The sequence below is a fragment of the Globicephala melas genome, chromosome 7 (genome assembly GCF_963455315.2).
Source record: "Globicephala melas chromosome 7, mGloMel1.2, whole genome shotgun sequence".
Lineage (NCBI taxonomy): Eukaryota > Metazoa > Chordata > Mammalia > Artiodactyla > Delphinidae > Globicephala > Globicephala melas.
Window position 1 is genome coordinate 2,012,804 of NC_083320.1, and position 21,695 is coordinate 2,034,498.

At 57.0% G+C, this 21,695-nt stretch overlaps 1 protein-coding gene across 6 annotated transcripts in view; it reads left to right on the forward strand.

Annotated features, from left to right (window-relative positions):
• The window catches only part of HDAC4 (histone deacetylase 4), a 287,553-nt gene extending 266,065 nt beyond the window's left edge, over nt 1-21,488 (forward strand). For all 6 annotated transcript variants that reach the window (XM_060301614.1, XM_060301612.1, XM_060301615.1 and 3 more), the window contains 5 exons: nt 3,288-3,406; nt 4,849-4,982; nt 15,120-15,204; nt 16,172-16,313; nt 16,812-21,488. In XM_060301614.1, the coding sequence (XP_060157597.1) occupies nt 3,288-3,406; nt 4,849-4,982; nt 15,120-15,204; nt 16,172-16,313; nt 16,812-16,851 (520 nt within the window). In that variant the 3' untranslated portion in view covers nt 16,852-21,488. The remainder of the gene's footprint in view (nt 1-3,287; nt 3,407-4,848; nt 4,983-15,119; nt 15,205-16,171; nt 16,314-16,811) is intronic.
• The last annotated feature ends 207 nt before the right edge of the window (nt 21,489-21,695 follow it).

Consider the following 21,695-nt stretch of genomic DNA (forward strand, 5'->3'; position numbering starts at 1 on the left):
TACTCACATCTTATTATTTTCAGGCTAAGCTGTCCCTTAGAATGTCATTCTAGAAATAAAATGTAAGGCCAGTTTCCCATTTCTTCTGCAGAGCCTAGTAATTGGTGGTGCGCTTTCAGCTTCCCTCCGGCACGAGGGTCCTGGGTGGGGCGGTGCTGCAGGGTTTAGAAGGCAGGCCGGTGGGATTGTCCGGAGGGCCGCCGTCAGCCCTCTTCTCACCTGCAAGGAGGCCAGGTCCCGTCGAGGGGAGGTGACATTTGTCGGGGCTCAGGGCTCACTGAAAGTCAGTGCTGGAGACCCACTCGGCACACGCCTGGCATACAGCACCATTTCAGATTTTCTTACTTCAGCAAGTGTTTGGGATTACAACCTAGAGGGTCCCAAATCAGGAAAAGGCAGTGAGTATGTGTGTACACGTACATCAGCTGTCTCAGCTGCTTACACTCGTGCCTGACGATGTACCCACACCTGCCACCCTGCACGCACACACACACACACACACACACACACCCTACCACACACCCACACATGGGATCAACTGCGCTTTACAATTCGTTATGATTGGCTTTGGGGTGAAGCCACACACCAAGCACAGACACCAGAGACCCTCTTGGTATTAACTTCCTTTAATGATGATTCTAACAGGGCTGTTTTTTTAATTTTGTGGGGGGATTAGAAATGCAATAGCTCAGCGATACTTCAAAGCAGAGAACTAAAGCCCCCCCAACGTGAACTTGCTTCAAAACGGCTGCCGGAGCTCTTGGTGAATGAGCTGGTGTCTGCATTGAGATGTCTGCGGTTTTCACTGAAAAATGGTCTTGGCTTTAAAATCCATACCGAGACCACGGCTGAAACTGGCCTCTGGCCTGAAGACAAAGTTTATGTGACAAGAACTTCGTTAAAATAATTGAAAACCAGCCTCCCTGGAATGATGGAGGTCCTTGTGGAGGAGCCCCGCCAGGCCCTCACGGTGGCCTGTACCTTTGGGAAGACAGACCACATCTGCTGGGCGTGGAGATGAAAGAGGACAGTTCTTCCTGGATCCCCGAGGCATTCTCTTCCTCCTCCCTGCCTGGACCAGGAATTTCCCCACTTCCGGCCCCCGTGGCAGGATTGTTAACACGTACTCCAGGCCTGCTCTGACCCAGATGCTGTGTTTAAAAGACGGCGCTCTTCTCTACTTCGTGTTTACAGATTCTGGGAACGTTTGTGACAGCGTCCCAGTGGCACAGAGAAACATTAAAAGCTGGGGCTGTTGTCATGCGTGGTAGAACTTTACCAGAGTTGTAATGACAGGAGTCTGGAGCGAGGTTGGCAAACTGCGGCCCATGGGCCGAGTCCCAGCATGTGGTTTTTGTTTTTGCAGTACGCGGGCCTCTCACTGTTGTGGCCTCTCCTGTTGCGGAGCACAGGCTCCGGACGCACAGGCTCAGCGGCCATGGCTCACGGGCCCAGCCGCCCTGCGGCATGTGGGATCTTCCCGGACCGGGGCACGAACCCGTGTCCCCTGCATCGGCAGGCGGACTCTCAACCACCCAGCATGTGTTTTTTAAGTAAAGTTTTATTGGAACACAGCCACGGCGATGTGCTCACGCATCACGTGAGGCTGCTTTCCCGTGACAAGGGTGGTGTTGAGACCACGTGGCCCAAAGACGGAAATACTCTCTAGCTCTTGGCAGGAACGCTTTCCAGCCCCTGGTCTAGAGTCACACGCCGTGTCCCTGGGCCCCCAAAGCGGGGTGTGGTCCCTGAGGCACAGAGCCTGGGTCCTTTGAAGCTGCTTTTATCGGCTGTGCAGAGACAGTTCCGGAGGGAACTGAACTGGGTGCAGCCTCAGAAGAAAGAAAAATAAAAGCAGGGAGATGTCGAAAGGCCCACCTGGGCCGTGGCTCCCTGCTTCCGGAGGTGGGTTTCTTGGTGGGCAAAGTGCCAGGCGTGCGGTCGGCGCGGGTCTTCATGGCAGAGACTCGACCAGCGCCTGACCCACCGCAGGACAGACGCTCCCTGGGAGGCACCCCTGGGGTCTCCCAGCGCCAGGTGGTACATGGTCCCTGGAGCCGGGCCGGGGCGTCCTGGCTCCGCACCACAGATCCTGCAGAGAAGGACGGCTGGGTTTTCACCTGTGTGTGGCTCTCTGGGGCTCTCGGCCCTTCCACCACCTGAAATCAGAGCAATTCCTCAACAGGGTTGCATTCAGAATACCTCCTGGATGGAGAAACAGTCAGTCTCTTGAGCATTTTGTTTCTTCGGTCAAAGTTGTCTTCTGGGGTTGACTTTGCCAGCGTAAGTGGCAGCCTCACCCTTTAGTAAAAGCTGAACAAGAACCCGGGGGAGCTTTCACGGGCCGCCTTGCACCCTGTGGCCGTGGCGCTCTCTGGAGTTCAGCACGTGGCGGGACCGTCAGCCGTGCCCAGTGCGCTGACGCCCTCCCACGCGGGCCACTGAAGACCTGGGGTGGGAGGGGGCCTCAGAGGTGACGAGCTGGGCTCACGTGCCGGGGAAGCTACGGGACGAGGGCGGCCCCTCTGTGCAGTGGCTCAGGGCAGCAGGCAGGGCTTTCCGACACGCAGTGCGACGCCCAGGCTCCTCCGGCCAGGGATGGGGGGCCGAGTCGACAGAGGCTGCCAGCGCCGGCAGCCACGTGGCCCCTGCTTGGCCTGCCCTGGAGCCCCGGCCCCGTGCCGTGATCTGCCCACCCCACCCGCATGGGGCAGGAAGGAGACGGGAAGTCAGGGATGGTTTTCCAGACGCAGTGAAGCCGGCTCAGGGCACGGACACGAGCGCTTGACTTGCCGTGGGTCTCTCCAGTCTCAGCCAAAGCGTGATTTACAGAACGAGCCGGTGCAGTTAGGCTGCGAGCTGGGGGCGCAGGGGCATCGTGTTAACAACGCTTTCCCCCCGCCTTTCAGGTAGACCCTTCCGCTTGTTTCCCGAATGTAACTTAACCACTGAGCTTCTCTGTGTTTAGATTTCTAATCGGTCAGTCCTCTTCAGTTTGGTCATCGGTTTTCCCTTTAGAGATTCTGTGTTAGATTTCTTTTAATTAGCCTAACACGTCCCCCTGGCCCACGAGCAGTGGGTCTTTGGTCAGTCGTCCGTAGCCGCGGTGTGGCCTGGTGGGGGGGAGGGGGCAGTGGAAGGAGAGCCCCCGCTCAGCCACGCAGCCCTGCGTCCCCGGTGCTGGGCGGTGACCTCGAGGCCCTGACGGCTGGCCTTGGTGGCCGTCCAGTCCCCTCCCCAGCTGCGTCCTCGGCTGACGCTGTGTCACCTCCTCCCGCCCTTCGCAGAACTGTGGTCATGCCGATCGCCAATGAGTTTGCCCCAGATGTGGTGCTGGTGTCGTCGGGCTTCGACGCCGTGGAGGGCCACCCCACGCCCCTCGGAGGCTACAACCTCTCCGCCAAATGTAAGTCGGGTTTGCGGGTGACCAAGAGCATGGGGCGGGGGTGCTGGTGTTTTGGGGATCAGACGTCAGAGGCGCTGGGCACGCCAGGCTTCCTCTTTAGTGGCAGCGGAAGGAAACTGCATGTTACATCTCACCAAAAGCACGACGCCGGCGCCCCCACAGAACGCGGAGTGAACAGCCCACGTAGACCGGGAAGCCGCCGCGGGGGGCTCTGCCCAGAGGTCGTGCTGGCGTGAGGTTGTACAGCCCGCCAGCGCGGGGCCCTCGTGCTGGCGCTGTCAGCCGGCGGCCGGGTCCACAGCGCTCCTGAGAGACCTGTCCTCCCACGTGGGGTGGGGGGGGGGTGGGAAGGGAGACCCTCAAACCCGGGAAGACGGGCGTAGCCGGCAGCCCGTTTACTTCGGAGTCGGAGGGGCGGAGGGCCTCTGCTTCTGCTCCGTCACAGCAAATTGTGAAGAAATGGAAGCTCCGCCCCTGCCGGCCCCCCGGGGGTCGCAGTGGTCCAGGTGCCTGGGGCTCTTCCGGGGCTCCTAGACGCGGCGCTGGTGACTCACGCGAGGCCCGGGGGGCCCTGTGCTGGCCGTCAGTGCAGATGGTGAAGGAGAGCCTGTCCCTCACCCAGCAAGGGGAGAGCGTGGGTCCGTGGAGGAGAACGACGGAAACAAAGGGCAGCCTCTCGGAGTCCACCGCCCGGGGGTGGGGGGGCGAGGGGCTGACGAGGTGACTGGGCCGAGGGCAGAAGTACCAGGGAGCAGAGCCCGACGTCGGGCCCGCTCTGCCGCCGGCCAGCCTGTGACGGGGCTAGTCCCGCAGCCTCGTTCTCCCTGGCTCCCTAGTAAACGTCAGACTGTTCTGGCCGAGGGTGGTAACATCGTTACCCATCGGGCGTTTTCTGCCGGGGGAGGATGACGTGGGTGCGGTGGAAGGACTGCGGCTATCGATGAAAGCCAGGTGTCCCAGACACGGATGTACGAGAGCCCTGGAGGGGCACACGTGGTGCTGATGTGAGAGCTGGTGCTCACTCACACGCATGTGCTGGCACGTCGGCTGCCCAGAAGCCCCCGGGCTCCGGGGTGGACGTGGCTGTGCCTAGCAGCTGCCTGCTCTGCTCTTGCCTCCTGGCCTCCGCGGTTCCAGCAGGAGAGAGAGGAGGGGCTCCCCCCGGGGTCCTCCCCGCCCCCAAACGGGATGGTTTGCGGCATCGTGAAATCAAAGCTCCGAAATCGTAATTCCTATTCCCAAGGAGATCAGAAAGAATCCCGAACCCAAATTCTTCAATGAATGGATTACAGTCCGGCCTGGCTTCTATCAGGTGTCTCCGTGTGCCAGCCCCTGGGTCTCTGCAGCGTGATGTGATGCACTCCTGGACGCTTTGATCCACTGCCAGGTGTCGGCGCCACGGCCCGGCCTTGCCCTCGACTTGGATCCCGTTTCCCTTGCAGGTTTCGGGTACCTGACGAAGCAGCTGATGGGCTTGGCTGGCGGCCGGATCGTTCTGGCGCTGGAGGGGGGCCACGACCTCACAGCCATTTGCGACGCCTCAGAAGCCTGCGTCTCTGCTTTGCTGGGAAACGAGGTAGGAGAACAGGAGACGGCGGCTCGGGGCCCACGCAGCTCAGGGCCGGGGCTGCTCTGCTCAGCTGTCCCCGCGGTGTTCGCGCTCTCTGCCGCCCACACCTAGGAGGACTGTCACACGCCTGACCAGGCCATCCAGTTGTGGCCGGAAGGAGGTGGGGAGAAAGACAGGACCCGTTTCAAAGGCAGAGCCCATTTCTCTTGGGAAGACGGTTCAGGATCTGCCTTTCAAAGGCACTCAGCTTCACGTGTGGGTTACGGGGAGAACGCCTTCACTGGTGTCCTGCTCGTGGACGGACGGGTCTCTGGGGCGTTCTAAGGCAAGTTCTGGGGGAGGAGTCACCACGCCATCTCGGGGGCCGGGGCCTGGGGCCCCGATTCACTGTGGCTCTCCTGCTGCTCTGACCCTCGGGAGACGCCCAGGGCTGGGCTCGGCACTGTGGCCTGACGGCCCGGGCTCAGGGGGTCGGGTCTGGACCAGGAGGGAGCACTTCTCAGGGTTCGAGGGGGGGCGGGCCACTGGGAGCATTCCAGCCCAGAGCGCCGTGTGGTCCAGCCGGGGCTTCTCACGCCCACCGGTACTCCTGGTGGAGGAAGCCTCCCAGCCGCGGGCAGACGGGACAGGGCGGGCGAGGTGCTGCCGGGGTTGCTGCTGGGAACCTGAAGTTCGTGACGGGCCTGATTTGTAGGTCCCACCTTGAATTTCAGAAATGTGCTCTTCCTGAAACTTTAAATCCATCCATGGCCTTTGGACGTGGGGTCATATACCAACCTCCTGACCCCATCAAAGGAGCCTGGGAGGTTCCCGCCCGCCCACGGCGTGGCTTTCTCTTGCTGCGTGCTGTGGTGTCACCATGAAGGTCCAAGGAGAGAGCCGCTGGTGTTTGGGCAGCGCGGGCCAAGTGCCCTGGGTCACCGGCCCAGCCTGCAGCAGGGAGGTGCCCGGGGCCCAAGCTCTCCAGACACAGAGGGCCTCGTGGGGGGCTCCGGGCCCACGCGGGGACACCCAGAGACAGCTGTGAGCCCTGCTCTCGTGCCACCCCTGGGACTCACCTCCCTCACCCCATCAGGCGAAGCGGGGCTTCTCCAGGTTTGCAAAGCGCAAGGACGCTCTCCCAGCAGGGTCAGGGTTACCTGGTGCCCAGTGGGGGTGGCCGAGTCCAGCCGTAGGACGGGTGTGTGCTTTCTGGAACAGCACCGCCGATGGCCGAGCTCAGGGGCGGACGGGGAGGGCTGGACCCCCGGCACGGAGGCCGAGAGTAGGACCCGCAGCCAGAGTCGCAGGCCCGGCTCCCTGTGAGGCACTGCCTGTGCGGCCACCTGCCCGTGGCTGTCCACAGCCTGGGCTCATGATGAAAGAGGACAAGGCATTAAAACAACAAACAAACAAACAACCACAAGATCCAAGCACTGTGAACACAGGAGTTTCCTGATGCCCGAGCCCCATAGTGAGAGCCCGGCCATCAGCGCTGGACAAGTGGGGACACGGGCCGGAGCTCACGGGCTCCCTGGCCGTCCACTAGGACAGGCCACTGGCTGGCAACGGGGGTGTGGGCAGTGGGCTCCGGTGGGCGGGCACCCGGGATGGCTCCGTTTTCCCCTGACAGCCTTTGTGTGTCATGGATGGTGTTCATTTTAATCTAAGTCACAGGTCCTGGATCCAAGGTCCTGGTGGCATCTCTCCTTCCCGGTCGGCTGGTTAGCCACACGCGTGAATATTCCCCAGCAAATACCCGTTTGCTTCCCAAAGCGTCCACGGCTTTTCACCTTCCCTCTCGTCGTTTAAAGCAATGTCCCCCGTAAATTTTACCAGTAGGAGGCGGCTGGTTTCTATATTCAAACCATCCTGAAGCCTTTTGATTTTTAGAGGCAGTTATTTTATAATAACAATAGAGAACCCGGCTTTCAACTAGGCCTGTTCCTGCACTTCTAGCAAGAAAATGTTCTTTTACTGAAACACATCAAAAAGCAGGACGCGCTAGTTTTATCAAGGTCTCTTAAAAATCTTTTTAATGCCGGGAAGTTGGACGGCGCTTCACCCCTCTGCCCCGCGGCCTTTGATGATGCTGATAACGGGGCAGCCAGCTGTGGACGGCGGCCTGTGCTGGGCGCGCCGCCCCCGGAGCCGGCCGCCCGCGGGGGGACAGCAGAGGGGCCCCTGCGGGGCTGGGGCTGAAGGTCGGCCTTGCTCCCAGAGTCACTGTGTTGGACAGTTTGAGCTTCAAGCCATTTGCAACCCTCGGTGACAGTGACAGTGAAATGTCACTTACTCAAAGTGCGTGGTGCGTGCAGACCTGCGGGGAGCCCGCTGGGCAGAGCCCAGGGAGGGGCCCTGGGCAGGTGGGTAGTCACTTCTGCCATTACATGTCACCCCCAAGGGAAGGTTTCTTTGGGGCCAGTTCTCTGTTTAATCGTGTGGCTTTTCAGGGATAAATGCCACCCTTTCATTCAGCCCAAGTTCATGATCAGTGGAGAAGGTCACGGGGGGGCCAGGTGACCCACAGCCTTGGGGAAGAGGCTTTCACGCAGGAATGTCTCTCCTTTGTCACGTCGTCATGCTCTGTGAGGGTGCGGAGGGCGACAGCAGTAGCTGCGTATGTGAGACGGGGGCCGCGGAGCCCATGGTCCGCCTCCAGCCCGCCAGGCTTCTCCTCCCTCATTCGCTCCAGCTCACTGGCGCACACCTCACCCAGTGGCCGCCTGCGGGGTGCATGGGCCCAGGTGCATGGCCCAGGTGCGTGGCCCAGGTGAGGGCAGTGAGCCGCCTCCCCTCTCCACCTAGTCTCCCAGACCCGAGCTCACCAATGTTCAGAAGCTGGGCCCGAGCCCCTGTCCTTAAAAATCGAGGGAGCCGTGCCCACCGGGGGCTGGCCATCACGGTCACGGGGAGTAGGGATGAGGCGCTGACTGCCCGACCCAGCAGCAGGGCAACTCCCAGGGCCGCTGAGCTCCGGCCCGTGTCCCCACTTGTCCAGCGCTGACGGCCGGGCTCTCACTATGGGGCTCGGGCATCAGGAAACTCCTGTGTTCACAGTGCTTGGCCCTTGTGGCTGTTTTGTTTTTTTTTTTAATGCCTTGTCCTCTTTCAAGAGGATTTCAGCAGTGACAAAAATACCAATGAGACAGACCTTGGGCCAGCAGTGGGCTGGCCGGAGGTCAGTGCAAGGACACAGAGGATGTTCTCTGCAGTGGGGGAGGGAACCCAGGCCTGTGACCCCCTCAGCTATGGGGGCAGGGCTGACACATCTCGGAAAGTGTCGTGAACATTTGGTCACTAGACTAAGTCGGCCGTGGCACCCAGCGGCTTCCCCGGAGCGTGACGGCGGAGCAGGCCGCCCACCACGCCAGTCGAGTTTCCCGGCCAGAGCCTGCGCTGCATCGGGGGTGTGGGCCGCCTGTCCCCTGGTTGGCTCCCCCGCCTCTCCCACAGGACGGGCGCTCGCCCCTTGAGAAGCTGCCCTGCGCCCTCTGCAGGCGAGGGCCCCCCCCACCGGGAGGGGTGCCTGCCTCACCGCAGCCCCCCTGCAGGGACAGAGGAGCTGGGGGGAGGGGCCTGAACCTGCCTCCCGAGCCCTGGGGATGTCGTCCTGGGCGCATGCCCTCCACTGTCCGCTGAGTCTCAGTCCTTTCACCTCTTATTGAAAGGAGTCACGACCTTTAGCCCCTTATGGTTTATTTTTGCTGTTTAAACACTGTGTTGAGAACCAACCTGACCAGGTCCATAAGCCTTTGCGTTTTCACTAGAAGGGCTGTGAGAACATGATGCCGACTGGTCCCAGATAATTGCCGAGTCTGGCAGTGTCACCAGATGCAGTTAAAAGTGCCGAGGCCATGAAGCCTGAACCGGCAGACGGGCACCGCACCCACCTCCCAGCCCTGCGGGAACCCCAAGGCGGGCGCCTCTAGGGGGAGGCTGTCACCGCTGGGCCCCAGCTGGCGCTGTGCTTCCTGAGTGCCCACGGGAGAGCTCGGGCTGGTGGGCAGCTGGCGGTCACTGAAGCCACAGGGAGTGAGCAGGCGGGGCCCCCGGCCGCTCCCGAGGGGAGCCAGCAGGAAGGCTGGGACTGAGGCTGAGGGCAGAGGACTGGGGCGGAAGAGGAGGACCGGAAACGGACCTTGGGCAACAGCCCTGGTGAGACCGCGGAAACGGCCACAGAGAGGAGGGGAGATGCGGGCGCGCAGGTAGGGACGGCCCACAGGTCCCGTCTGCTCTGACTCTCACGTGGGAGAGAGTTTGCAGGTGCGTCTGTCCGGAGGGTCCGCGGACACAGAGGAGAGCAGGTCAGCAGAGCCGGCCTGCGGGCAGTGGGTGTGGGTCAGCTGGAGAGCTACAGGGGGCCCTGCTAGACATCTTCTGTCTCCTTAAGAAGAAAGGAGGGCAGGGGCACCTGCTGGAGTGGCCGGGGGCCTGAACCTGGAGCGGGGCTGTGAGATGCGGGAAGGTTACTGCTGGGCTGGGACGGCGGCTGTGTGGCTGCCCCGAGGGGCTCTGAGGGGGCGATGGGGCGTGTGCACCTGAGGACAGGGGCCTGGGCCTACATCATCTCACAGTTTCCTGGCCGGCCCAGATACTCCCAGCAAAGTGGAGTTCTGTGTATTCTGAAAAACACAAACTCTGGCCTAGCTTCCTCCGGGATATCCTAAGGACTGTTTTCTTTGGTGCTGTAACCTCGTGACTCTTCCCACTTGCGGCGTGGGCCCTCGTAGACTACAGAGCAGGAAGCCACCTCCACACCTGCTACGGCCAGCGCAGCCCCAGACCGATCCAAGGGTGCAGGGCTTTCTCGCCCTGGAGCTCGGACGTTCCCCCGAGTGTTTTCTCGCCCACCTCCCCCGAGGCCGGCTTCTTAAAGGTTGAGCTTAGGATACGCCTCCTTTCCAGTTTGGTTCTGACGTCCAACACACGAGGTACACGTGCCACAGGGCGGCTGAGGGCTCCCTGTCTGTCGCTCGGGACACGACGTTGTCCACAGCCGGCCCCCTCTTCTCTCCCAGGGGAGGCCCTCGAAGGTTCCCCAGCTTGGCGCCTTCCAGACAAAGGCGGGCGTGTGAGGGCACACGGCCCAGCTCTCTGAGCTCACGCGGCCTGGACCAGACTTCCCACCAGCTCCTTCTGGCCAAGCAGGGCTGCGGCCACCTGTTTGCTCTCCACCTGGGGCTGCTGGACGCCTCTCTGTCCTTCAGATCTCCCCGCAAGCTGCCCACCGCTCTGCTCCGCGTCACTCTGCGGCCCCCACCCCGCTCAGCGCGCCTGACCTCCTCTCCCCACCCCTTCCCTGCCGTCTCCACTCGGGCCCCTGCATGAGCATCGCCACCCACCCCCGCCCGCCCCGCAGACCCGGGACCCTGCTCTGTGTTTCCCACTAGAAAGACGCTCTGTGAGGCCAGGGGGAGGTTTGTCTGTTTTGTTCCCTGTTGGTTCTTACGGGGCTGCTCAGTAATATCTATTAAATGAAAGAATAAAATCCCAGGCAGCAGGGGATTTTGATATTTTGAGATGTGAATTCTCCCCGCTTCCCGGACGTTTTGTTGTAAGTCAAGGCTGGGAGCGTGCGAAGCCCCGGGGCCGGCTGGAGACAAGGGGCCGCCGTGGAAATGCGAGGGGGCAGACGTGGGCTCGAGGTGCTCGCTGGACGTGACCGTGGCAGAGGGTGCTGGGAGGAGGGCCAGCCGCCAGCCGCGTGTGGGTTCTGCTGGGGACATGAGCCGTGGGGATCCCCCCCGCCCGGGACGGGGAACAGCAGGACCTGGGTTTAAATGTGAGAAAATTCCTGGTGCCACGCTCTGACACACCCCTCTGCCTCGAAGTGATAGGTGATTTTGGGAATGAGTTACTTTTTAAAGAATTGTTTTTTCTTAAAAGTGATAAAACTAAAATTCTAGCAGACTCTTAGAGTTGGGCCATAACAGTCAGGACACAGCAAGTTATGCTGCAGTGAGGACCCCAAACCTAAAAGGTGTGTTTTCTGCTCCAGCTCCGTGCCCGTGAGGGGCCTGGGCTCTGCCCCTCATCACCCTCAGCCTCAGGTGGCCAGGGCACTCGGGGACACTCCCGTCGTCACGGGGCTGCCCGGCAGTGGGCACAGCAGGAGGCTCCATTGCTGAATCTCTGGCCCCGGACTCACCGGGTCGTCTGAGAGTCACGCCCGTGCAGTCTCCTGGGACAGGAGGGCAGCTGCATCTCTGAGGCAGATCCTGGTGGAGGGAGGGGTGAGTCCCACGTTTACGAGGTGGCATCAGGGTCTTTGTCCTGCGGGCCCTCAGCAGTGGGGGACGACCCTCAGCGACACGGTGTCTCACGTTTGATCCCTGCCAGTCTGCAGGGTGGCACGGCACCAGGTGTGGTAGAGGATCGCGTCCTCGTGCCCTGGAGGCCAAGCACCTTTTCACGTGTCTCTTGACCACCCAGCCTTTCTCTTTGTGTCTTTTGCCCATTTTTCTATTAGACCATCTTTTTCCAATTTATTCTTGGGGGGAGGAATTGGATGGAGGGATGGATGGATGGGTGGATGGATGGGCAGGTGGACCCGTGGAGGTTGGGAGTCCCCTCTTTTTCTCTTCTCTGGAAGAGTGAGTGTAGGATCAGAATAATCTGTCCCTTGACTGGGAGGGCTCTCCTGGGCTACGGGTCTCCTGTGGATGAAAATTTTAAGTGGCTGATTTCGTCATTTTTGATCCCTTCTTGAATTAATTTTGGAAAGTTACATTTTACCGGGAATTTTTTCCACATCAGCCACGTTTTCAGAATTATTGGCAGAATTAATATTGTTCTCTCACTGTCTTTCATCTCTGCTATTCCTGTAGTTGTGGTGCTTCTTATCCTAGTGTGTTATTTGTGCCCCTCTTTAGTATTCTTGATCCGCCCTGCCAGAGCTTGTCGATTTAATTAGTCATTTCAAAGAATCAGCTTCCAGCTACAGTATCTTTTTTTCTTTCAAAATGTATTTCTGCCCCATTCTGTGTATTTTCTTATCTTCTTTCTCTGGGGCTGTTCTGTTCTTGTGCTCATTTCTTAAATTCAGTTCTTAGTTCTCAGTCTTGTTTTCCAATATGTACCTTGAAGGTTATAAATGTCCCCCAGCACCGTGTTTAGCCGCATCTCACACACTGTCATGTGTGGCATTTTCATTACTTTTTATTTCTATGCATTTCATAATTTCTGTTACGATTTCTTCTTTGACCCACGATGGGTGTGTTTACAATGTCCAGCCATAGGGCTCGTGACTCTCTCTTTGTTTTCAGTATCTAACAGATGGCGCTGTGCTAAGAAGAGGTGGTCTGGGTGGCAGGTATCCTTTGTGGAGACTTGCTTCACGGGCTAGTACGTGGTCAGTCTGTGTAGACGCTTCCACATCCGTTAAATGTGAGAACATTCCGTCCCCCGCCTGCCCTACAGAGTGTTCCATTTATTCCCACGAAACCACCCTTGCTAACTGTGCTGTTCATGTTTTGGTTTTCCCTATTGATTGTTGTCCGCTGGTCTGCGTGATCTGAGAAGGACGTGTCAAAATCTCCTACTAGGATGGTACGTTTATCCGTCTCTCCTTTTAGTTCTGTCCACTTTCACTTCATACATTTGAAAGCAGTTTTACTAAATATATACAAATTTTAAATCATTGTATCCTTTTGATGAGTTGAAATTTTTATCATCGTGTAGTGACCTTCTTTGTGTCCGGTTCTGGTTTCTGTCCTGAAGTGTGTTGTACCAAACACGTAAGGTGCTGCACCGGCCCCTCTTTATCGGGTGTGCCTGATGGGTGGTTTTTAGCCTTCTTCCAGTGTCCCAGGTATGTCCTTTGGCAAATGGCGTAAGGCTGGATTCCATTGTCATGTGTCACGTCCTGTCCAACCGTCTGTGTTTTACGCGCAACTGAGGATGATGCCTCTATTAGTCACGGAAAATCCTCGGCCGTCGGCACCGTCCGTTACCCACCCCCCAGTCTCGTGGGGACACTGACCTCCTCTGTCCCTTGTCTCTGGGCCCCGTTCAGGCTCATTTCTTCAGCTGTTGCTTCCAGGTTACCAGTTTTCTCTCCAGCTCGTCTCACTGTGTTCCTAATTTCTAGGAAATTATGTTTTCATTTCTAGAAGTTCCATTTGGCTTTCTCTCAAATATTCCGTTTCAGTTTCAGTGATCTCTGGTCCTTTCACCATTCAGTAGTATCTTATTTTTATTTTTAATATATTAAACATGCTTACTTTATAGTTTAAAGCTGATCATTTCAATAATTAAAGTCTTGGAGGATCTAAATCTTCATTTTTTTAAGAAAATTTCCACTTGGGGATACTTTCAGATTTACAGGAAAGTTGCAGAGCTGCACACGTGTCCCTGCAGACCCTCAAATAATTCCCTCTGTTATTGCGGTCTTACTCAGCATGGGGCGTTTCTCACAGCTGAGAAACCAACCCTGGCACATTGCCGTTGAGTGAGCTCCAGGACGGAGGAAGCTTTCACTCATTTTCCCCTTTTTCTGTTTCAGGGTCCTTCTCCTTAGTCCCCTCTGGGCCATGACACTTTCTCAATCTTCTGTTATTCTTGGAGGCAGGCTGGCCTCTGTTTGGAGGCAGGCTGGCCAGGTGTTTTGTAGAATGTCTGATTCTCTCCCTCGTGACTGGACTGGAACAAGGGGCTGGAGGAGGAAGACCCCGTGGTCGGGCGCCCTTCCCATCCACGTGGTGCCGTCCATGTGGTTCACCTCCGCTGGAGCTGACATGGGCGCTGAGTTAGAGTGTGCTGGTCAGGCGTCTGCAGCGAGCTTCCGTGTTTCCTCTTCCCACGTGGACTCTTCGATGGACATCACACAGCTCAGCTAGGACGGGGGGGCAGGGTGGCAGGTGGCAGGCTCCACCTCGCAGAGACAGGGTGTGCACATAAGTTATTTGGAATCCCTCTTAAGGAAGATGCATCTCTTCTCACTGTTTATTTGTTTACTCAGTCACTTATCACGCCAGTATGGACTAGTGGATATTAATTTTACATTCTGAGATATAATTCAATACCTGTACGTACTTCATTTCCCCTTGGCCCCGCGTGTGTCCCTTTGACACGCCCGCTGTTTTGTCTTTGAGCGCGTCCTTCCCTACCCTCTGCATTCAGGGTGCTCCAGGCTCATCCTGCATCTTCCCCGCCCCAGCCCTGGAGCAAGCCATTTCTCCAAGGAGCCTGGTTCCTTTTATTGGAGAGAGGTATTAGAGACCTTGTCTGTTCTTCCTGACCCAAGTTCATGCTCACTTACTTGTGTGTCTTGTGATTTTTGTGATTGGGAATCCATGCTTCCTAGAAGTGAACTGGCAGTGCTAACTGGCGGCCTGGCTTGGGGATACACGTGTCCCTCGAGCACTGGTGGGACCTGTGGTCCGTGCGCGCCCTCTCTGTCCACTCATCCTTGGCGGGGCGGTGGTCATCACGGCCAGGCGTGCACAACCCAGGACCTGTCCCCCGTTATCTGACCTCCCCGGGCTTTCCCAGCTTTGTCCCAGAACCCAGCAGGTCTCCCCCAGTTCTGTAGGCTTGTCTGGTTGTTTACACTGTTCCCGTATTTGTGAGCTATTTCATCCCACGTTTTGGGCGGTTCTGTGGCTGCTGACGGGCGGGCGCGTGCGTGCCTTCTGACAACATCTGCTGCGGGACTTGCGGAGGAGCGCAGAGCACAGGTTCCCTCGCTGAGGTGCTGCGCGCTCCCTTCCGCTTACCTTTTTCCCCATTACTGGAAGGAAACCCTGAATGGGGGATATTCAAGCACTATTAGTAAAACCCTTATTTATAGGGGATTTGAAACTGATATTTCCAAAAAGTAATGATGCCTCCCCTGATGTTATGCTGTGGTATCAACAGTGGAGGCCAAGTTGCTGCCTTTCTGTACCAGGCACTTGTGGACACCATCCGTCGTTCTGCTCACAGAGGAACCCACAAATATACCTGATAGCCTCCTAAGAAAAATACCTTAAGGAAAATAAATCTAGTCTTGTAAAAAATTTCCGTAATAAATGCCAAAACCACATTTGGCTTCTTAAAGCTGTTTTGTTTGCTCAGTAGCAAGTACACTTCAGAAAGACGCTGACTCTGGACATCCCATCTTAACACACACGGGGATTATACTGATATTAATTCAGTATGTATTCTTCTTTTTTTCTCCAGCTTGATCCTCTCCCAGAAAAGGTTTTACAGCAGAGACCCAATGCGAACGCTGTCCGGTCGATGGAGAAGGTCATTGAAATCCACAGTAAGTGGCCTGGTCCGGTGCTCAGCTGGGAGACCCTCCTGGGGGAGAGACCCAAGGGAGGAGGGAGGACTCCGTGGCCCCATCTCCCACCCGTGGCCTTCTGTCTGTCTCACTGCCAGCTGCCCCCCAGGCCGACATGACAGGGACTTGCGTTCAGCTAGAAGGCAACGAGCTGGCAGAGACTCTTCGTTTTACCCCCATTCATTTCCCCACAACCTGCTACAGTCACGTCATCGGCTCTGCTTTAGGGGGTGAAAGAACTGAGGCTCGAGGAGTCTGTGGGGTCACTTGCCCTGGGTCCCCAGCTGGCAGGGCTGGGCCTTGCGTGTGAGCCTGTGTCCTCGGGTCTGGCCCCTACCCCTGGACCAGAGGATCCCACCCCATAGCTCAGAGACGCTCAGCCTGCAGAGACCCAGCCCCGGGTGCAGCCCCCCTTCCCAGCCGGCCTGGGGGCCCAGGAGGCCGGCGCACAGCAGGGACTCCTGCCCTGCCCGCATCACACAGCTGCTTGTCCTGGGTCTTCAGGGTGACCCAGTCATAAGACTGTCCGTGTGAGTGGGTGGAAGCCAGGGTTTCCCTGCTGCGGCCTCAAGCTCCGGGCCTCGGGGTCATTCCCCCCCAGCCTCCCCGATGGGGGGAGAGGCTGCCTGGACCCCCCGGCCCTCCCAGCACTGCGCCCCCGCCCCCGTCATCTCGGTGGCTCCAGGTGGGAGTTGGGAAGTGCCCCACGGCACCCCGAGGGAGGGGCCCTCCTGGGAGGCCGCCCCCATCCCAGACGTGCTGCCTCTGGGGGGCTTGGGTCTGCGGGCCACGCAGAAGCTTTTCCGAAGAGCCCCAGCCTCTGTGGGTTTGTAACCAGGTGATTCCCTGGCTTCCGTCTCTGGAGAGAGTGACGGGTTCTGCTTGAGCCCCTCGGCGCGGAGGCTGCTGGCCGGCCCCGTAAGCGAGTAACCGTGCCCTCCCGCAGGCCAGTACTGGCGCTCCCTGCAGAGGCTCGCCTCCACCACCGGCTACTCTCTGGTTGAGGCCCAGAAGTGCGAGAACGAAGAGGCCGAGACTGTCACTGCCATGGCCTCGCTGTCTGTGGGCGTGAAGGCCCCCGAGAAGAGGTGAGCGTGGGCACCGCCCTGTCGTGAGCGCTGACGTGGTCTGCGGACCCCCCAGGTCTTTGCTCCTGGGCGCCATCAGATGCACGTGGTTTCTCCCCGTAGGCCCTGCCAAGCTCAGCAGGGCCGGGAGGGAAGGAGGGAGGGCGGGCAGGTGTCCCCACCCTAGTCCAGGACCGGACGGCATGGCCACCTCTCTCCAGAGCGCAAGACCCTCAGAAACACTCGAAGGGCGTCTGGACCCAGAACACTTACCGTGGCAGGGGTAGCTAGGAGTCGAGGGCCGGGCAGCGGGGTGGCAGCAGCCCTCATGGGTGGGGATCTCCGCCCACGCACGGTCTGCTCTTCTCTCCTCCGCTGCCATGCACCTGCACCCCTCCCCCTCCCCCTCCCCTCCCCTCCCCCTCCCCCTCCCCTCCCCCTCCCCCTCCCCCTCCCCCTCCCTTCCCCCTCCCTTCCCCCTCCCTTCCCCCCCTCCCCCTCCCCGGGGCTGCCCCACAGGCCCGACGAGGAGCCCATGGAAGAGGAGCCCCCCCTGTAGGTGCGCCCGAGGCTGCGGTTCTCTTGTTCGTTTGTCTCCGTCTTGAAGCTCCGCCGAGAAAAGTTGCTGTCGCCCTGCGTCCTGCCACGGCTTCTCCGAGCCCGCAGGTGCGGCGGGGCCGGCGGCAGCGGGCGGCCCTCTGCCTGCCAGGACCCGGACAGACGCCGGGACGCGCGGACACAGGGACACGCGGAAACAGGCGCTCTGGGCTCCCCAGGGAAGCCGCAGAGGAAGGAAGCCTGTGGTGGCTCGGGGCAGAGCTGCTGATCTAGCCGACACGAGAAAAAGAAAATGGAAATCAAAGCTCTCACGACACAAAGCAAACTTGATTAAAACTGGTGCTTACGGTTTGGTGATTCCCCACAATTCCACAGTCTCCGTGTAAACCACTCAACTCATCCTGTAGCTTATTTCTTTTGAAGAGAAAGTCGCCATGGCCCTGGCCGGCCTCCGAACACCGCGGTGCACAGTGGGGTGGGGCACAGAGTGGGCGAGCGTTTAAGGAGAGAAACTGGACGAGACAGAAACGTGAGCCCGCGGGAGCTGGCTTCGGTTTCTCAAAGCCGGTGGAAGACGCGCGTTTGTGCCTTTCTTTTTATTGCTCTGATGGATTTTTGTGGCTGGGTTTTCTGAAGTCTGAGGAACAATGCCTTAAGAAAAAATAAACAGCAGGAGTCGGTGGGACAGTTCCCTGTGGCCGGTGGGACCAGAGGCCGGTGCGTGCTGGCCGGGCCCTCCGCGAGCAGCCCGGCCGTGGCCAGCAGCTCCGGAGGGCTGAGGTCCTGCCACCCTGTTTCACTTTATTGCTGTTGAAAAATGGAGGTAGTTCCAAAAAAGTGGCAAATACTGTTGGGGGTTTTGAAGTCCAACAAATTTTAAATGAATCCAAAGTGTTCTTTTCTCGTACATCATATAACAATTGAGCATCTCCATTTGGTTGTGAAGCATGTCCTAGGCACACTTTCAGTGTTACGATCGGAATGCTTTTTATTAAAAGCAAGTAGCATGAAGTATTGCTTAAATTTTAGGTATAAATAAATATATATATGTATAATATATATTCCAATGTATTCCAAGCTAAGAAACTTGATTCTTATGAAATCTTGATAAAATATTTATAATGCATTTATAGAAAAAGTATATATATATAATAAATGCAAATTGTAAAGGTCCCTGGCGAATGAACGACTTGTGAATTAGCTATCAAGGTGCTTATGGAAAGGGATCTAGTTTGAAGCTCATGTATTTCTGAACTCCAGATTGGAGAGCTTTCAGTCACACATTCGCCACGGGGCAACTACCCTGCAAGATTGTACTTTCATTTTAATTATTTTCTGACCCAGCCCCTTCCCACTCCCAGCCTCCATGCACATGTGTACCTAATGAGTTTTTATAGCAAAGAATATAAATTTGCTGTTGATTTTGTACGAATTTTTCACAAAAAGATCCTGAATAAGCATTGTTTTGTGAATTTTACATTTTTTCTCACCATTTAGCGGTTTTCTGAATGGTAATAACATCTGAACTTCTTCCTTTCTGAATTTTTGCTTGTACATTTTTTTTAACTTTGGAAGGTGTTTTCTTTCTTTCTTATTTTCATTCTGTTTATTTTTGTACAGTGAGCACAGAGTTTATTTTCAGAGTGAGCACCAAATGTGCCACAGGGTCTGAGGTCTGCCCCCCGGCCCCGCCCCTCGGCTGGACATAGAGTGCAGGGCCCTTCTTGCCGTCTGCGCGTTGTGGGCCCGGGAGGGGGCGGGAGTCATCGCAGCGCTGACTTGGGGGGGCTTGCCAGACACCATGGGCCGTCAGCATTCTCAAAGCTTTTGTTTAAACTTCTCTGACCACATGGTCAGGATAGAATTTTCATTTCACTTTTCCAAAGACCTTGTAAGCATGTCCGCAACGTGTGGGGCTGGGGGGCCCGGCACCCTCTCTGGGTTCTTCTGCTGCGGCCGCATGGTAGGGCCCCGGCCGGGAGGCCTGGAGCTCGGAGCCTGTGGCTGCAGGGAGCCTGGGCCCGCAGGGACGGCAGACTCCTGACCGGGACAGCCAGCCTTTGCTCTTTTTCTCTTTTGACAGTAACTGAAAGTCACTTTTCACTGGTAACTTATTTTCCAGCACCTGAAGCCACCAAGTGTCATTCAAAAGTGTCCGTCGGGTTCTGAGTCGAGGGAGTGCAGAACAGCTTGCCCGCAGCCGGGGGCCCCCAGCCAAGTCTCAAGTTTGGCAACGTTTACAGGGTAGCTTCTGAAAGAGACTCTGACGCAGCCGGACTTGGACCAAGAGAATCCAGCTCCTTGGACTGGCTTGGTCACCACCGGCTGCTGTTGGTCAGACTTGGGATGGTGGTGGCGAGCGGGACAGGAAGGCCTTGGGACACGTCTGATGTTCTCTCCTCTCCTGGCCTTTTGCCCTGGGGCCCAAGCTGGCAGGGGGTGCTGGAGTGTGCGGGCAGCTGGATCCACCCAGCGGCCACAGCGGTGGCAGGGCCCAGCCGGCTGGCTTTTCTGGCCTTCTCGGCCCCCTTTTACTGCGGGGATCCCCCCCCCCCCGCTGCCTGCCCACTTCCCGCCAGCCGTGGCTCCTGGGGAGGAACACCTCATCTGGCATTCTTTACAGGTGGTGGGTAACACGGACCCTGGTGGCCAAGTTATCTTTGGGGGGATTTACTTCTAATCTCATTCAACAGAGACTTCCTCTGCGGAAGGCCCGGTAGGGGGAACGTTGTCATTTGTCAGCTCACTCCAGCTTCACAGGCGTGCTTAAAGCAGTACCGTGTAGCCTTTTCTTTTCTTTAAAGACACAGCCCTTCTCGACGGCCAGCCGTCCAGGGCAGATGGCGGAGGGCCCACCTGGGGTGCCCGCAGGCCCACCGCCTCAGGGAGGGCCCCTCACACCTTCCCTCTGCGGTCCCTGGACCTCTGGCCTTTTTGTTCCTTTGCAGAGGCCTTGGGGGCACTGGCCGGGGGTCAGCAAGTGAGCACTTTATATCCCTTTGCGGGAAACCCCGTGATGCCCCGGGACTCTTGGTGTCACCCTGCCTTTGGGCCTTCCAGCTGCGCCACGCGGTGCCCAAGCCCCACCAGCAGGCGGCCGTCCGAGCCCCTGGGACTGGCCGCCCCTCCGGTTCTGAAGGGCCACTTTGTCAAAGTGTTTGGGTTTTTCTTTACTTCTTTTCAAAGTTTGTTTCCAGAGGAAGGACCGTTTTGTACTGGTCTGATTTTTGCAGCATTGCAATGGAATTCCTTGTTTTTAATTTTCGATCAGAACATTCCTTCTCTCCTGGTCACAGCCATGCGTTCATTCCATCCTTCTTTTTGTAGACTTTTGGCCCACGTGTTTTGTGGGTATTGATACATATATAAATATATATATAAATACATATGATATATTTTTTTAAGTTTCCTACACCGAGGTTGCATGGGCTGTTGCGAGCGGCATGTCTTTATATCGTATATGGATTTTGCACGCCAAACGCGGCAGCTTGGGGAAGAAGAGAAATGCCTTTTTGTTCCCCTCCCATGACATTTGCAGACACAAAAGATGGGAATTTTTCTGTAAAACGAAACAAAACCTTGAAGGAGAGTGAGGGAGGGGGGAACGTTTGCATCTTATTGAACTTATTCTTAAGAAATTGTACTTTTTAATGTAAGAAAAATAAAAAGGACTACTTAAACATTTGTCATATTAAGAAAAAAGTTTATCTAGCACTTGTGACATACCAATAATAGAGTTTATTGTATTTATGTGGAAACAGTGTTTTAGGGAAACTACGCAGAATTCAAAGTGAACTGCCTGTCTCCCTCGGGTTGATTTAGAGGGATTTGTTCTGTTTGGTTTCTTCCCTTCTCTCCTTGCTCAGGGCAAGGCGAGCGCCGCCCCCCGACCCCCAGCCCTGGTGGCCGTCGGTTCTGCTGGGGAACCCGAGGCCCCAGCGGCCGTTTCCGCACAGCTGTGCCGACTTTTCCTGACTTTTAGATCACGTATGGCTAAGATTTCACTTTAAACTCAGCAGTCGTGAACTGTGCTGCACTGTGGTTTCAAATCGTACTTTGCATCGAGAGGAAACCATTTCTTCCTTGTAACGAAGCAGAGCTTTCCCAGCTCAGCTCACTCTGTCTTTGACATGATTAAAAGCCTCCTGTTGAAGGAAAAAGAAAGCAGACAGTTTCTGTTTGTTTTTGTTGTTGTTTTGGTGTGTGTGCTCCACAGTGGAGGCGCTATTTTCCAATTTACGAGAGTGACAAGCATGTCACCCTATGTCTACAGGAGGGGGTTGGCCCTATTCACCCAAGAGCTCCTCACGGTGTCGTGGAAAACGCAGTGGTGACGACTTCCTGTCCCACCCGACGCCTGTTCGCGCTAATGCAGGCGCCGCGCTGGTAGCAGAGACCCGTCTCATCTGTAACTTAATCAGTTCTCTGATCGTCTGGACCTCCCAGTGGTTCTTTCCTTTGCTCAGTGGAGTTGGAGGTTTTGTTCTTGGTTTTCTCATCCTTGTTTCCTTCTCTGTGGGTGGATTTTCACCGACTGAGGTGTCCTCCCCTGACGGCCGACTCCACTTCACCCGGAGTCCAGTGTTTGTACCTCATCATACGACTTGTCACTCTTGTGGTGTAAATAAAAAGCATTACTTTCCCTCCCACCTGTGGTTTCTGCCGTGTGCTCTCATCCTCGCTGGCTCTGTGCCGGGGACCCCGGGGGGTGGCTCCTAGGACCCAGCCCATCTGCAGCCCTGTCACCCTCCACCCGTACAGATGGCCTACAGGAGTGTCTTCACTTAAATGTCCAATAATTCAAGTCCTTGCACTATTTTCTCCCCAAAATCCGGGTCTGGAAGT